General features: G+C 44.7%; 1 protein-coding gene across 1 annotated transcript in view; it reads left to right on the top strand.

Moving 5' to 3' along the window:
- LOC138481790 (zinc finger imprinted 3-like) overlaps window positions 1-17,762 on the top strand; it is a 435,035-nt gene that overhangs the window by 305,216 nt on the left and 112,057 nt on the right. Inside the window, exon 4 of the mRNA XM_069613844.1 lies at window positions 6,159-6,260. Within this exon, the coding sequence (XP_069469945.1) occupies window positions 6,159-6,260 (102 nt within the window). The remainder of the gene's footprint in view (window positions 1-6,158; window positions 6,261-17,762) is intronic.

Raw genomic sequence — 17,762 nt, 5'->3', positions numbered from 1 at the left:
CAGCTTGAAACACGTGTCAGGCTTCTCTTCGCACAAACAACTAATTATAATTTCTTGGCGCAGTGAGACTGGGAACATCTTTGTTTTTCTTCAACTATTCCTGTGGATGTGTATTGGCAGTATACCCACACCGCCCAGATACCCGCAGCCTTGATGTTTATTTTCTTAATCACTGTATAAGCCCTGTGGACTCGTGACTTTTTCTGCCATAACTTTGTTCTTGTCACAAATCCGTAGTGTAACCCACTAGGGGAGACGCTGTGCCACACCTCTGGGTGTTCCTTGGCCGCTGGGTTAAGCCAGGAGGCACTTAGCCAGGGCCCCGGTGGGAGACTGCTGTCGCCCCAGCCGGTCAGTCCCGGAATCACTCGCCTTTGCCCAAGTTCAATGGATTGTGCTCTCTCACGTATCTGCCTGCTGGCTGGTACGCCTTCTCAATGGTGCATAGATTGTTTAGCAGGGCATTCGTTTGTTGTCCCATCCTGAATCATGCATATATAGGGTACTGTTTCCAAGTCCCAGGCATTCCAATATGCAATCAGTTTTATCGTTGTCAGGCACGTTATTTATTTATTTGTTTTGGACGAGGCCAGTGTCGCTGTAGGATCTGTAGGTGTCACTTAAGCGGCAGCACACTTTAACTGCATACCAATTCGTCAGGCACATCACCTCACAATTGCACCCCCCAGACGTCTCACCCGTGGGCCAACTCACCAGGGCATCCGTGCGTCACAGCGGGGAGTACTACGAGCCACGTAGTGCATCCAGGGTTCTTTCCCAGCAGCAGCCTCACAATCCAGTAATGCCCCCCAGACCAAGAGTGTCTTACAGTCCGGATTAATTCCGCCGCCTGCGGCCTCTGTGTGTGAGGGTGGTCGTATGTAGGGGCTGGGCCACCGGGACAGGCCCCCTCATCTTCGCGCCCCGCTGCAGCGACCTTCAGGGTTTCTCGTAGGGCATACGCTCCGAAGCTCCTGCCTCAGTCGCGGGCCCCAAGGAGGCAGCAGGGGAGGCGGCTGTTCGCGGCGAGTGCACGCCTCACCAAGGGCCCGGTCCCAGTCCATGCGGCGGCCCCGCGGCCACCCCGGCCTCTGAATGCAGGTATCGGTCAGGGCGGTATCCAACAGCCGGCCACTCCACGCAGCCTCTGTAGTCCCTGTCACCGTACGAGCCAGTCGAAGTTGCTTACCCGTGTCTGGCCTCTCTCACTCCAGCGCCGCTGCTGCTCCGCCGCAGGCTCCTCCCCCTGGCGCCCAGCTGTCCAGAGTGCCAGCGGCCGAGGGCCTCAATCTTCTCGATGTGTGGGTCGGCTTTGTTTCTCCTTGGTAATTTTAATCTTCTTCTCTCTTCTACACACCTTTCTTGGCCCTTCTTCCCCCTGGGTGAATTATATAATTTCTTGCAGTACCCTGCTGCTCTCTCTCTCATATCTCTGGATCATCTCTTAACCTCATCATTGCTTCCCACCCTGCTTCCTCATCTGTTATCATTTTTTACTTTCTTTTCCTCTAATCATTCCCATCACTTTACCATCACCCCTCCTTACTCGTTTTCTCCACCTCTCTCTTCTACTTATCTTCATTGTGACATTCAGCATTTTAATCCTTCTCAATTCCTCCACTCTTACTCCATTGTTTGCCCTCCTGTCACTGACTTTGCCCAGCTTTCTGCTGCCATATCCTCTATTAACACTGCTTTTCTTTCCTCTCTGGATCTACTACAAACAGTTTGTCCTTTTAAACTATCCGAAAATCATGCTCAGCCATGATTAACCCCTGATCTTCAGCGGATACCGTAGTTTTCACTGTATCCAATTTCACCTCCTCAGAAATCTTCTAATTCTTTTTTCTTCTAATTGGTTATGTACATAGGTACATTTTAAAACATAGATGGGGTGGGGTAAGGGGATAGGATAAGGTAGTGGGAAGAGAGGGTCTCCCCCGTATAATAAAAAAACATTTGAATAAAATGAAATTGAGGATTTCTCCGTTAGGTGAAATGAATTCGGTGAAATCACGGACATCCATCTTCGGCTCCTCCGCTCTGTACTTCGCTGCAGTGAACGGCAGCCAAACAAATCCCAATCCATACCAACCTGAAGGCATTATCCTCTTTACATTCTTTCTATGACTCTTCTTTACTTGCAGCTAAAAAGCCGTATGACTTTAATCTGTTCCCTCTGTATATCCTCATCCTCAACATATTGCAAACTTTAAATCGATTCCTTTCTCCCCTTTCTCCACCTACTGACCCATCACAGGATTCCTCCCTATCCCCATCTGACTTGGCTACTTTCTTTACTCATAAAGTTCTTCTTGCCTCTTCCCTCCAAATGTCTTCCATTCCTTACTCCTCTTCCGTTCACTCTTCTCCCTTCCCTCTACTTTCCCCCCTCCTTTTCTCTCGTAACTGACACAGATACTGCTAACTATATAGCCCATGCCCATCCTTCAGTTTCCCCTCTTGGTCCTATTCCTTCTTCTCTTATTCCTTTGGGTTTCCCCTTCTACTTCCCTGTCTCTCTATACATTCCTCTTCCCTTCAATCTATAAACATGCAGTTGTGCTCCCTATCCTTAAGAAACCTTACCTTGACTCTTCTTCGCCTGCCAATTTCCATCCTAAATCAGGTTATCCTTTTGTCGCAAAAATCTAGGAACATATTTTTCACTCCCAGATTTCTACTTATCTAGATCATAATTCTCTACTCCTCCCTTACCAATCTTGATTGCGTCCCTTTCATGCTACGGAGACTGCTCTCCTCTTTGTTGCTGACTCTCTTCTCTCAGCTCGTCACTCCCAACTAGCTTCTATTCTAATCCTAGTTGATCTTTCGGTCGCCTTTGACATGGACCACTCCCTTTTTTGATCCTCTTTCTTTCTTTGGCATTTCCGGTTCTGTTCTAAACTTGTGTGCGCTCTTTCTTTCTTTCAAGCCACTAAACTCATTTCCACACTACTCCTCTCACTTTTAGACTACTGTTCTGCTCTTCTCACCGGCCTTCCTGTTTATCATTGTGCTCCCTTGCACGCTGTCTCCAATTTGCATGCTCTTCCTCCTTCTGCCACAAACATCTATTTCCAGTGCCCTCCGTTCTAATTCATTGCTATCCTTTGAATCCTGTCTTCTTTTCCATTTCCTGTGCATTGTTTTTAAGTGCACACATGTCTTTGCCTTGCTTATCTTTCTTTCCTGGTCTCTTTTTATAATCCCAATTGCTCTCTCCATTCTCAATCTCTTTTCCTTGTGACTACTCCCAAACCCCCTTGTGCGTCGATTCCAGTACTTTTCCCTACTTGATCTTAAGATCTGGATATCATTACTTCTTGCAGTTCGTTCCTCCCCTTCACTATACATATTTTGCCCTTAAATCCCACCTTGTTTCTTCCTAATTTTATTTGGTGAGCCAAACTAGTTTCATTCTATTGCACTGCTAATTTTATTGTGCAGCACTTAGGCGAAAGCACTATATACATTCAAAGTACAAATACAAATTAACATTATTCAATGGATTGCAGAATGTCAACAGGGTGCTCTGACACCTGTGCTGCAATTGAACAGGTCACATAGTTACCCCTTAGCCAACACCCACCATGGTCAAAGTTGGAGAGGGTCTGTGACAAAGTGCCCTGCCTTGCTCTATAGGTGGGAGCTGGGGGACCAGAAGGTTGGTTACCACCACCAGCTGCGTTGTGCAAGACGTAAGGACTACCCCACCTAATAGCCTGGCAGGGACTTGTAATTCTTTTCCATTTCTTACCATGGTCCCTTTAAATGGATTTGTTTAGATGGTAATGAGTGTACCTACATAGAACCGAAACACACAAGGCAAGGATTCACAATGGCATGTTCTGCTGGTGGAAGTTTGTAAGCTACACTCCCGAAACAGCTTCTGAACCAGCTTGGTTGTGAATATCCGAGCTTGAAAACCAGAAAGTGTCACCTGTCTAAACTTCATCGCACACCTCCAGGGCTGCCAGGAGAAGAATGTCCTTAGCATACAGACCACCAGACATAAGTGATTTGAGAATTAAGATGGGGGACCAATGCTAAGAAGACTCTGTTGAACAGAAAGGGGTCTAGCTAGAAATTGGATAAAGCACAGAGGAGAGAACGCACAGAGGAGAGAAAGCCCAGGAGGAGGTTCGGACAAACCTCTAAGCACAGACTCCAAATACACACACCTTAGACTAAGAATGCAAGGGCCTAACCCTTGGGGTGGATTTAGCATAGTATAAAAGGTAGTAAGAAACTGGCGGTGGTGTGGGAGTTTGGGGTGAGAACAGAGCAGGAGAAAGAGTTTTGGATCTGAGGAAGAGCTACTTTTGATGTGGCTGGAGTGGAGGAAAGAATATGACTAGGAGAGGAGGTTACAAGAAGAGTGAAGGAGGGTGATTGGGGGAGAGCAGAGAGAGTGGCCTGTGAGCGGGTTAGAGGAGGTTAGGAACATAAAAGGGAGGTTGGGGGTGAAAGGGCCCTACAGATTGAGCAGAGAAGGGCCCCATGGGTTCATGATATAAGAAACACCAGAGGTTGAGGGGAGAGACCACTACGTTGGGGGTTAGGGGGCAGTGGGGGGACAGGACCACACAGGTGGAGAAAAGTGACCCTACAAGTTGGAAAAAGGAAGACCCCTAGGCAGAGGTGTAGCCAGGATTGTTGGGAAAGTGGGGCATGACGCTAATGTATTTGGGCCCACCGCAGGGACATTAACATCTGTAAATACCCACACAGAGCTGCTGAGTGGGCATTTACAGATTTTGGGTGGGCCTTGCCCGCTCAGGCCCTACCCCGTCTATGCCTCTGCCTAGGATTGGGGAGAGAAAGAAAGGCCCCACAGATTGTGGAGAAAACAACCCTCTTGTTGATGTTAGGTGGGGTAGGGCACCTGGCTCTGTGGACAGAAAGGCACCACAGGTTATGGAGGTCAAAGACCCCAAAGGGATAGGTGAGATGGAACCCATGGGCTTGGGCGAGTAAGAACCCTGTTGAGAAGAGGAACACCCCATAGGTTGTGGAGGAAGAGACCCGAGAGTTGGGGAGAGGAAGAGGCCCCAGATGGTGGAGTCAGAGAACCCTGAGGTTAGGGTGAAAATAACCCTTGAGGTAGGATGGAGAGAGGAGCCCATGGGAAGGAGTGGGGCCCAGGAAACTGGAGAAAAACAGGGGGTCTCCATGACCATGATTAGGAGACACTTCAGAGGGGGAAGCATTACAAATCCCAGTAAGAAAGAAGTATCCTATCACCCAAGAAGAGTAGTGAGAACAGAGAGAGGGATTAGGGAGGAGAGAGACACCCTTGAAGAGGGAGAGTAAGGTGGTACTGGAGACCATTGTTTCGACCATCGCCAATGCATGCAAACCGAAGTTAATGCAATCCTCCATTTGACTTTGATTTGCCAGTGGGAGCGCAAGGCTCGAAATGTCTCAAGATTGGCTTGACTGCAGGAAAAGAACCTTTAAGTCTAGCTCGATGTTGTCGAGCACCCCAAGACATGAACTAAGTTATTTTGAGAAGGACCTGTCCCCCTGATCCATTTTAAAGGACCATAGTGACTTTTAAGTCCCTCTTTTATACTTTTCAGAGACACATGCTCAAACAATTGACATTGTTGCTAAATGTCTTGCCTGAACACCCCTGCTCATCAATCCAGAATGCCGTTTCACATCAAATGTATACATTCCCTGTGTATCTTTTTCATGGATTGGTATTAGTGTTTTTACTTAGTTCGTTTGCATTAATTGTTATTTTAAAGTTCCTATTCGTCTAGAATCTTGATTGGATATTATTGGATTTATTTATTTTAATTTTGGATCCATTGTACTAAATCTGTTAGGGTTGCTACTGTTATCAGACCATACCCTCCTAATGATAAAGCATGACCACAGCGAATGTTATCAGAACACACCCTCCTAATGATATAGGATGACCACAGCCAGTGTTATCAAAAGTGACGAAGGAGGTGCAGCTGTCACTGCTAGTTTAGTAGTACTATGAGGCTGATTAGCTGGTCTAGCCACTACTCTTACCTGTACCACTGCAGATCGTGCAGAGCAGTGGTCATTTAATTACAGAGACAACCAAAATAAACCATCATTATAATTATGAATCCTTATGTGTGAAAGTGTAAATCATGGCTTTTGTCTTTGTTGCACAGGTGAATCAACTGCTGATTTGAATGTTTCCTTGAGGGAAAGCAAGTGTCCGAAGAGTACTCTGCAAACAGATGGAGTAGAAAGCTGCTTTGCTCCCAGCACAGGTTGGAGGATATTGATGGGAAATGTGGCATTCTGATTGTTTTTTTTAAATGTTCAACATTGAAAAATCATTTTAGGTTCAATCTGTAATTGTACTTGACTGAACGAATGAAGCCCTCCACAACCCCCTGTACGCCTCAGAAAAGGAATTGTGCACCATAATTACTCTATGAGTAGATGTTAGGATTGTTTACTGAAGCAAATGAGGTTTGTAATGTACATCTATGGGAATTTGAAATCCGACAAGCGAAACACCTGCAAATAATGTACAATGCTCAAAATAATGAAAGAAGGTTGGATTGACCCGAATATATCACCCCTGAGTGATCCAATGCCATCATTAGCAAGCATGTAAAAAGTAAAGGTACAGAATAATCAATGAAAGATCAAATACCATTTGATTGCAGAAGTGATGATAAAATAGAAATGAACAGACATAATATAGAACCATGGATGGGATGAATGGAATCATGGGAAATACATTTCTAAAAAAGAAAACAGAAAAGATCACAAAAGGAAACTTTACATTTTACTCATTATTAAGTTTAAGATGATACACAGAGCTGGGTTTAGTCATGGCAAATGCATGGGAGAGGAATTATTGATCAGAGACGCGTTCTGCTATGTGTATATTTCTAGTGTAGTGAGAAGACTGTATACTTGTTATGTTGGTGTAAAAGTGTGGCGAAATGCTACACATTTTGATATGAAGATAAATAGAAGATATGTTTGTTGTTATTCTAGGTTTTTTGTTAAGATGAAATTTCTCAAAATACTTGTATTTACATGCTTGCTTACACATTGTGAGAGACAGCAAGGGATAATATGTGATATCTACAATTCAACAGCAGCAGCTGACAAATGTCATCATAAGACTATTCTTGGTCATAGGGAATACATTGTACAGCTTTCACCTCACCCACCCTATCCATTTTTTTTAAAAAAAATGTTATTTAAAGCTTTCAGCTTAAAAAAAATACAAACCTTTGCTTATAAACACATTTTTCCCTCATCCACATACACAAGCCAAACCTATTGTTTTGTTTCTTTCTTAGTTCTGCATCAGATTTGATCCAGGTTTGGCTGTGTGTTAACCAAATTTTGTCCGTTGTGTTTTTGCACCATTTCAAGTTTATTTAGCATTCATTCAAGAAAAATCCCTACGGCTTTAGTAGTTTTCCTATTTGGATTGTCGTATAGGGCTGACCACCATAGGTCAGAATCTAGATTGCATGCTGGAGACAGTATTGGTTGTAATAGGCATCCCCTTTCGGTTGTGAGCTCTTGGCAAAACATGATTAGGTGTCGAGTCGTTTCATCTTCTTGTTTGCATAATCTACAAAGCTTTTCTTTTGCCTGGCCGTATCTGACCAGGTTTGTCCTTGTTCTTAGGATGTCCAAACGGAAGCGCATTATTAGGTCTCTATGCTTCTGATTGGCGCTTTTTTGTAGATATCCTGGCAGTGTCTGTGGGCATCTAGTTATCTTTTTGGACAAGGTATGATGACTCGAATTCACTCTCGCACGTTCTGTTTCTGCCCAATCAATTGATAGCAGGAGAAACTTTACTCTCTTCGGATGTTGACATAGGGCACTCATTGATACGTTCATGTTTTGCAATAGTTCCTTGCATTTTAGTTTCCATTCGTCCAAAGGCCAAAAGGGAATTCCTCCTCCTTCCTTCTTTAGTATTTGATACTGTTTTGGACAATCTTCTATTGAGATTTTTCTATAAGTGGCAAATGTTTTCCAGACTATTCGAGCTTGATTAGAATATAATCCCAGCTCCTGCCGTATAATGCTTATTGGTACACATATAGGGATTTTCAGCAATTTACGCCAGAATCTGGCTTCAAGTTTGTCCCACGTTTCCCACGGGATTCTCAAGGCCGTTTCTCCCGCGTATGTTACGGTAGGGATTACTTTAGCGTTGTCAAATTCTACAATCGGGAGAATGGAAAATTTGCAGAACTTTCTTTTTAATATTAATGCCTGTGATGTTAGTTGATCTATTTTTCTCTGTAGATGATCAATCCAGGGTTGCTCACTCCAATTCGGACTCACGATTGCTCCTAGGTATTTTGTGTCTTTCACTATTTTTATTGCTTCATTCTCTATGTGCCATTTGAAAACTTTCTTCGAAGTAGGACCTGGTTTTGCGATTATCATTATGACTGATTTTTCTGGATTAATTTTTTGTTTGATTTCTTTCAAATGAATGTTTAAGGCTTCCAGTTTCCTCTGTAGCCCAATTGGGGTTTTGCCCAACACTATGAGATCATCTGCATATAGTAGATGACATATTTTTGTTTCTCCTACTTTAGGAGAACAAGCTCTTGGTGGTTCCAGACAGTCTTTAACGTCCAGGATATAAAAGTTGTAGAGTATGGACGCTAGTGGGCATCCTTGTTTGAGCCCACACTTTGTTACGATTGCCTTTGTTAGATTTCCCTTTCGATCCGATCTAATACGCATAGATGTGTTTGTGTGGAGGATTTTGATGGCTTCTATCAGGTCTCTCGGGCAGCCTTTGTCTGTCATTTTGGCCCATAGAGTTTGTCGATCCACACTGTCAAAAGCAGCCGCCATATCTATGGAAGTAGTAAAGAGTTTTTGGTTTTCTTGGATGGTCTTTGCTTTTAGTAAATTTAGAATGAGGAGATTTAGACTACAGTCTACGTTTTCTACGAAGCCTGCTTGTCTATGATCGAAATTATCAGAGGTTTGAATCCATTCCTTTAAACTTTTTAGTAATATACCGGCAAAGAAGTTGCCTATGACGTCCAAAAGAGATATTGGACGATAATTCTCTGGCCATGCTCTGTCTCCTTTTTTGTGTATCGGAATAGTGATTGACGTTGTCCAAGATTCTGGAATCTGCATTGATTGTATTATTCTTGGGAAGAGTACGAAGCACATGTTTGCCCATACCATCGGTGCTTGCTTTAGTATTTCATTTGTCAGGCCATCTGGCCCTGGGGCTCTGGATCTGCTTGCTTTGATGATCAATGCTAGGATTTCGCTTTGCGTAAATTTGATATCCCAGCCATTTTCCTTGTTGGTTACTTGGGGGGATAAATCATTTGTAAGCTCACAGTTGTACTTTGCTTCAAAGTATTGTTCCCATTTGCTTTCATGTATGGGATTAAGTTGTTCTTCACCTTGTCGATTTCCTTTTTGATTTAGCAAGGACCATAGCTATTTTGCATTTTTGTTTCGTGTTGCCATAAGCATCTGTTCAGAGTCCTTTTGAAACAGTATCGCCCTATGGGATTTGACCCAATTTCGATGCCCTTTTTTCAGGGCCTTACTCTTTAATGCCATATAACCACAAGCAATATTCTGTTTTTTCAGGGCTCTTAATTCTCGTGCTATCTGTCGTTTTTTTTCCGCTACTTCGGCATTAAAATGGTGCACCCTGTTTTTTGTGTTTCTTCTTTTAGTTGCGGTGGCCACTCTGAAGATGGTAAGACAAGTTTCATACTCAACGTCTTTTCCTGTTGTAGATTCCCATTTGTTTATCGATTTGGTTAGCAAAGGAATCACTTTCGTTGTTATTCTCAGTCTATTTCGACCCTCATTTATATCAACTTCAGTTGGCCAAATATTCTTTTTTTCCGTGTCAATTTCATTAGCGATATTTGTCTCTAAGCAAGTGAGTATTAGAATTTTATGATCACTACTTTTTGTTGGTAGAATATTTAGAGACATTATAGTGTCAAAAGTTTCTCGATCTACGAAAAAGTAGTCCAGAGTTGCGTTTGAATTGTACGATGCCCATGTGGATTGTCCTACTAAATCTCCTTGGACATTACCATTCACTTGTAAGATGTCACGGTTCTCCATTTCCATTTGCCATTTTCTTGTTCTCGATTACTTTTGCCGATTATGACTCGTCCTGTTTGCAAGGTTGTTTTTGTTTTTGTCACAGGTGATGTTAAGGTCACCACACAGAATTAGTGCCGGGTTGTCGTATTCTGATCTCAGTTGATCTAGATAGTTGGTAAGCGTGTCCAGAAAAGTTTGTCCATCTTTGGCCTTGACATTCCAGTACATGTTAAAGATAATCAGAGTTTTTGTTTCCTCTCTTTCATTTGGGTTGCCATTTCTTTCTGTTTCTTGTTGCAGAATTATTATTTGTATCTGAGAGGATGGCTGAATTGTACGGATTACTTTTCCATTGTACGTGTTCTTTATAATGGTTAAGAGGCCTGCAGAAGGTCTACCTTTTTTTCCTTTGAGAGCTTTGTTCAGGTAGCAGGTCGCTCCATGTATGTATGGTTTTTCTTGTAGCCAACACTCTTGGATACAACTGATGTCTGCGGTCAAGATTTTGTTGTTAATTTTTTCAACCAAATGATGAAAACCTCTTGTGTTCCAGGAGGCGAATTTTGTTTTTCTTCAGGAATCCTGGACTTCAATCTATTTTTTTGTTTCTTTTGTTTTTGTAACCAGTGTTTCTGCTAGCCATCCCCATGAGCTTTCTGTATCAATTTTTGTTTCAAAAGCATGCTCAATGTTCGATTCGGAGGCCAGATTCAATTTCTCATTTCCTTTGATTTTCATCCGAAGAGCATTTGGGCCCCGTAGAACTGTTGGAGAGAACCGTATTGGTCTATAATCCACTTCATCTTCACTTTGGTCTCCGTGGGCCTGTTTTGGCTCTTCAGAGTTTTTTTCTTTAGTATGTTCTTTTTTTGATCTTTTTCACTCTGTTGTTGATTTTCTGTTTTGACATCAAAGCCCAGTACTCGAAGGTCGTTTGCTGCTTGCCATATTGAGTTCATGACCGCCTTTGATTTTAAATGTATGCATATTCTGTCCGAATGTTCTTCATTCAGGAATTCTACAATTTTTATATCTTTCGGTTCAATGACTCTCAGTTGTGGGACGTTATGCAGAAGTTTCATTAGATTTGATCTATTTAAGATCAAGCCATCCTTTGCTCTTAGGACTCTCTCTATTCTTAGTTTGTATAAATGGGTTTGGTTGTTGAAGGGCTCTAGTTTGTTCTTATCGCTCCTTCTATCTTTTGTCTCATCGTGATCGTAGGAGCTTTTCGGTCCTGAGCTCTTATTTTCGTTTGTGCTCTTTCTTACTTGTCCTTTGCTAGATTGTTCAATCATGGCGCTAAGCAAATGTTGTTGCTTTTTTCCTGATCCTTTTTCTTTTCAATTTGCATTCTTTTTTCATGCAGAGTTTGAAAGGGCGAGGCTGGGTCTTTTAGATTTACCGGTGATTTGTTTTCTTTGTTTCCAGGCACTTCATTGTCCTCCATTGACTCTTGCGAGCTTTCATTCTTGTATACTGATAGGAGTAGTAAGGATTCTTGCCTATTTGACTCATTTAAGGAACTTTCTAAAGTACTCTCTAGTTCCACATCTTTGATGTATTCTCGATCTTGGTTTTTTGTTTGTGGTGGATCTTCCCTTTTTTTCATTATTTGCACTTGTTGAGTAGGATTCGGTGTCTCTTGTCCTATAGGCTTTAGATTTCTGATGAATTGCCGTGTTCCTTCGTAAGTTAATTTTTTTTGGTTTGGCATATTTTTAGACTTTTTGTCTGATTTTTCTATGACTTCTTTCTGTCTTTTGTATTCTTTTCCTGACTCATCCTTTGATTTTTTGGCCTTGTCTGGTCGTTTTAATTCTTTTATGTTTTCGATCGAGAATAATGGATAGATACCATTATGCTGGTTTTGGCCATCATTATGTTGTGAGGTCTGTACCATTTGGCCATTGTTCACAGCATCTTCCAAGTTTCTTTCAGTTCTTCGATTGCCTATTGGCAAATTGGGACTATCCATTTGATCTATCACACAAGAGCTTGCTGTTTTGGTTTTTCTACTCCGCATGTCCGTCACATTTACCCTTTTTTGTTCCTCACTCGACCTTAGGGTTGTGTCCAATTTTTCTGTTAGGGTGTTAAATTGAGCGTCCCGAGGACGAGGCGTACCTGTATCTCCAGGAGTCTTGCGTGCCGAGGTAGCCAGGTCATGGTAGGGGTAGACAAGTAGCTGGTGAAGTCTTCCGCAAATGAAGAAAAGTGACGCAAAGAACCGACCCCGGACCCGTCCTGTAATACAGGATTGAACTGGGGCCAGCTCCTGACGCCACGAATGACACTTCCCAATATTAACGTGGCGCCAGAACAGTGCAAGCACTGATAGGGAAGGTCGTAGATGTTACTGGCAAATACTGGCGAAGTATTCCAAGCAGCTATCCAGGGTGGTGAAAGTTCAAGGTAGCCAGTACAGGTAAGCAGAATGTTCAAGGTACCTAAATGCGAGTAGCAGCAAGTCCAAGGTACCAATGCAGGTAAACAGTAAGCCCCAAGGTACCGGTGCAGGTAAGCAGAGAGTCCAGGGCACCAATGCAGGATAAAGAACAGAGATCCACAGAAGCCAGAGAAGCGGACCAGGACCACGGGAACCCAAGTAGGAGGCGGGCAACTCAGGCAAATCGAAAAGGAGCAGGGAGGGGAACCAGGGGGAGAGGTTCCAGGGTGCACAGGAGAACAGGTAAGGGGAAGAAGAAGCAGTAAGGCAGCCCTGACTAGAGGAGGAACAGGAGAGGACCCAGCCCCGGACCAGGACCAGGACCCAAGGAACAGGGAAGCGAAGCGGGAGGAAACCAACCGCGTTGAGACGCGGTGAAGAAAAAAATCGGATCGCTTAAGTAGCGGTCCTGTGTGAAACCGAGGCTTGAACCGCGCTGCAATGCGCATGCGCGAACGGGTGCCGCCGCACGAACGAGGCTTGGAACGCAAGCTCGCTCGAACAGCTACGTGAACGGCACCCGTGCCCTACATGGATCAGGACAGAGAGACTCCGCCGGGGAAATGTGCTCAGAGCAGTGCGTCGTCTCCACAACCTGAGACGTGGGTACAACTGCCAGGAACCAGCATGCCCCCTAGGGCCCCGTCGCCCCACACAGGTAGGTGTTCTAACACTATGCTCCCCACCAGAAAGACCCAGAGCACCCGGTTTCCAGGGATTCCTACGAAAAAATTCACGCATCAGACAGGGAGCATGAATGTTCTCACAAGGCTCCCAAGTACGATCACAAGCAGGGTAACCCTTCCAGTCCACCAAAAACGGAAGCCTACCCTGGGAGAAACGGGAGTCACACATCTCCTGCACCTCAAATTCCGGTGTGCCCCCAACATCTATAGCCGCAGGTCGGGGATGTGAACGACCGTACGGATCAGACCGTAATGGCTTAAAGAGGGACACATGGAAGACGGGGTGAATCGGCCAAGACTGCGGCAGATCCAACTTGAATGCCACAGAGGAAATTCGTCTGACCACCCGGAAGGGTCCCAGAAAACGGGGTGCTAATTTAGTCGGGAGATTGTGTACTGGTAAATTCTTAGAAGAGAGCCATATCATGTCCCCAACCTGGAATGCTGGCTCACTACTCCTTTTCTTGTCCGCCTGTGCCTTCATACTCTCACGTGCCTTAGCGAGGGCTCCCGTGGCCTGGACCTGATTCTTCTGAATGTCAGCAACCATCTGGTCCGCAGAAGGAACTGTGCTGGAAGGAACAGGATGAAATGGAATCAACTTGGGATGAAGGCCTGAGGAACAATAAAAAGGACTCATTTCAGTGGCAGAGTGTTCAGAGTTGTTATAAGCCACCTCCGCTAGGTCCAGATGTGTTGCCCAGTTGGATTGAGAAGCATTGGAAAAACAGCGTAAGTATTGCTCCAAAGTCTGATTAGTTCGCTCAGTCAGGCCGTTGGATTGTGGATGATAGCCGGAACTGAGAGCACGCTGGATTCCCAAGTGACGACAAAGTTGCTTCCAAAAGGCAGAAATGAACTGAGATCCGCGGTCTGAAATAATCTTCTCAGGAAGTCCATGCAAGCGATAAACGGAATGTAAAAAGGCCTGAGCCATACTACCGGCTGAAGGCACCTTCTGGAATGGAATGAAATGGGTCAACTTAGAAAAACAATCGATGACCACCATGATGCAAGTATATCCTTCCGAGGGAGGGAGGTCCACAATAAAATCGGTGGCAATAGTATGCCAAGGATAAGGTGCTCTCTCGGTGGGTTGGAGAAGTCCAATAGGTTTCTTTCATGGAATCTTGACCTGGGCACACACTGGGCAACATTCCACATACTCTCTTGTCTGCCTAGCCCATCCTGGCCACCAAAAGTGGCGAGAAATCAGTTCCTGGGTGGATCGAATGCCGCGATGTCCCCCAATCCTAGAATCGTGTAAAGCTTGCAGGACGGCAGTCCGAAGTACCTCAGTGGGAAGGTATAACCGATTATGAAAGAAGAGTAGGCCACCGTTCTCCCTCATTAGAGGGTGTTGTAGAAGTAAGGAATATTTGGGATCCTTTAAAGTGTCCTGTAGGATGGTATCCAAGCATTGAGATGTAACCAACAAGAAGTGTTTAGAAGGAAGTAATTGTTGAGCTCCATGATCCAGTTCAACGTTGTTCTCCAAAGAGCGAGAGAGAGCGTCAGCCTTCGAGTTGCGTGACTGAGGAATGTAAGAAATCGTGAAATCATATTGGGAGAAGAACAAGGCCCAACAAGCGAAACGAGAAGTACGACACTGTAATGAGCGTAGATACTGTAGGTTCCGGTGATCTGTGCGTATTTCCACTGAGAATCTTCCCCCCAGAAGATGGTGACGCCATTCCTCAAATGCAGCCTTTATGGCCAAAAGCTCCTTTTCAATGATTGCATAATTTCGTTCACTGGATGTTAACTTCCGGGAATAATAGGCAACAGGAACCTCCAACCCTGTCTGTGGATCGTCTTGAAGTAGGACAGCCCCAACAGCAAAATCGGAAGCATCTGCCTCCACGATGAATGGCCTGTTCTCATCAGGATGATGTAAAATCGGGGAAGTACTGTATGCCTCCTTAAGTTGCTTGAAAGCACTGGTCGCTGCTGAATTCCATATGAACAGAGTCTTACTGCTAGTCAAATCTGACAAAGGAGCGGTTACTTCAGAATAGGCGGGTATGAAGCACCGGTAGAAGTTGGCGAATCCTAAGAAACGCTGAAGAGATTTCAAATCATAAGGCTGTCTCCATTGCTGAATCGCCCGTACCTTGGCTGGATCCATGTGTATTCCAGATTCGGTAATGACATAACCAAGAAATTCAATGCTACTCTGATGAAAGTAACATTTCTCGGCCTTGGCATATAAATGATTATGATGTAACCGACCAAGAACCTCCTTCACATGACGTAGATGTTCCTCTTTCTCCTTGGAGAATATCAATATATCATCAAGATATACCCATACGGATACTCCAATCAGATCCGAGAAAATGTCATCCATAAGGCGTTGAAAAGCGGCCGGAGCGTTGCACAGACCAAACGGCATTACGCGATACTCAAAATGCCCTGCGGGTGTCTTAAAGGCCGTTTTCCATTCGTCGCCGGGTTTGATACGTACTAAATGGTATGCCCCTCGAAGATCCAATTTAGAAAATATTCGGGCATTCCGCAAAGATTCCATAATGTTGCGTATCAAAGGCAGCGGATATCGATCCTTTCGTGTGATGTCGTTTAACTGCCTATAATCCACACAAGTCCGTAAAGTGCCCTCCTTTTTTTTCACAAAGAACAAAGGGAATCCCGCAGGTGACTTAGAAGGTGTTATATAACCTTTCTGAAGACAGTCATCCAAGTATTCTTGCAGAACTTCTCTTTCGTGGGGTGATAAGGAATACAATTTGCCATGGGGAATTACTGCATTGGGCAGTAGTTCTATGGCACAATCAAAGGCTCTGTGGGGTGGCAAAGGAATGGTACCAGGTTCAGAAAAGACCTCATGGTACTCATCGTAGTCGGAAGGTACTGAAGACAAGGTACACACTCGGAGCGGTCCTGATCCTTCCGTCTGAGTGGCAATGGTAGAAGATCTGGTACTAGGTCCGAAGGTACAACACTCCCGACCACATCGATTGGAAGCGAAAGTCAAGGTACGGGAGGCCCAATCAATAATGGGGTTATGATGTAATAGCCACGGTAACCCCAAAATTATCGGATATGAGGGTGATTTAATCACATCAAGAGAAATCAATTCACGGTGTTCAGTAATCTGTAGCTGTAGAATTCCGGTATGTTGACGAACCGGACCGGAGGCCAAAGGGGTTCCATCGATTACCTCCACCAGAGTAGCACAACCTTTATCAAGCAGAGGTATCCCGTTCTTCTTGGAAAATTCAAAGTCCACATAATTACCTGAGGCTCCACAATCCAGAAGACCCAATACTGTCACTGATTTACTGTGCCAGGTAACCCTGATCTGAAGAGCCATAAGGGCCACCGGAGTCATGGGTGGATGGGTCGTCACAGGAATGGGAAGGACTGAAGAGATCGAAGGGCCTGTCACTGCCTTCCTCAACCGTGACAGGCCTATTAGTTTTCCAATTTCTTGATTGGTCGCAATGGACAAGTACTGAGAAAATGTCCGGCAGTACCACAATACAAACAGAGATGGAGATTTCTCCTGCGTTTCTTCTCGGCCTCCGATAATGGTCCTCTTAGTGCCCCTAGCTGCATTGGTTCTAGACCCATCTCCGAACTGACAGGTACGCCTCCAGCCTGAGGAAGAGGTCTGGGAAAGAACCTCTCTAGCCGGCGTCTCTCACCTCTTCGTTCAGCCAGGCGATGGTCAATACGTAGGACCTGCTCCTGGAGTAACTGCAGTGTATCAGGTTCAGGTATGTGAAGTAACTCGTCCTTATATTCTTCTCTTAAACCACGTCTAAACAGAGTCTTTTGCGTTACTTAGGGCCATTGTGAGTCCGTAGCCAATTGGCGGAACCGGCTTATATAAGTGATAATATCGCTGGATCCCTGTCTTAAATCCATCAACTGATTGTGTGCCGTAGCCGCCAAATTGGGAGACTGAAACACCTCCAAAAATGCTTTCTCAAATGCCACAAAATCATTAAGAATGGGGCTGTTAGCAGACACCAAAGGAGCAGCCCAAGCCAAAGCATTTCCAGTTAGATTTCTCAAGATGTAGCCAATTGTAGCCCTTTCTTGTGTAAAATGTGATGCCCGGAACAAAAAATGTATCCTGCAATGGTTGCAGAATTCTGCCACACGCCTAGGATCACCATCGAACTTCATGGGTACGGTAGTAGCCATTTGGTGTCTCTACTTGTGGATTAGCAGGGGTGCCTTGCATGACCATCTGGCGGAGATTGAGATTCTCCTGACGTAATGCCACCATCTCAGCTCTTAAGGCTCTGACCTCATCATGGATATCCTGGGATTCCTCCATCTTAGTTTCAGAACTGGGGGTAAGGCGTCTCAATCTGTTAAGTTGAGCGTCCCGAGGACGAGGCGTACCTGTATCTCCTGGAGTCTTGCGTGCCGAGGTAGCCAGATTGTGGTAGGGGTAGACAAGTAGCTGGTGAAGTCTTCCGCAAATGAAGAAAAGTGACGCAAAGAACCGACCCCGGACCCGTCCTGTAATACAGGATTGAACTGGGGCCAGCTCCTGACGCCACGAATGA

This window comes from Ambystoma mexicanum, chromosome 5p (genome assembly GCF_040938575.1).
Source record: "Ambystoma mexicanum isolate Mex_15411 chromosome 5p, UKY_AmexF1_1, whole genome shotgun sequence".
Classification (NCBI taxonomy): Eukaryota; Metazoa; Chordata; class Amphibia; order Caudata; family Ambystomatidae; genus Ambystoma; species Ambystoma mexicanum.
This window is presented reverse-complemented; position numbering and strand designations above follow the sequence as displayed.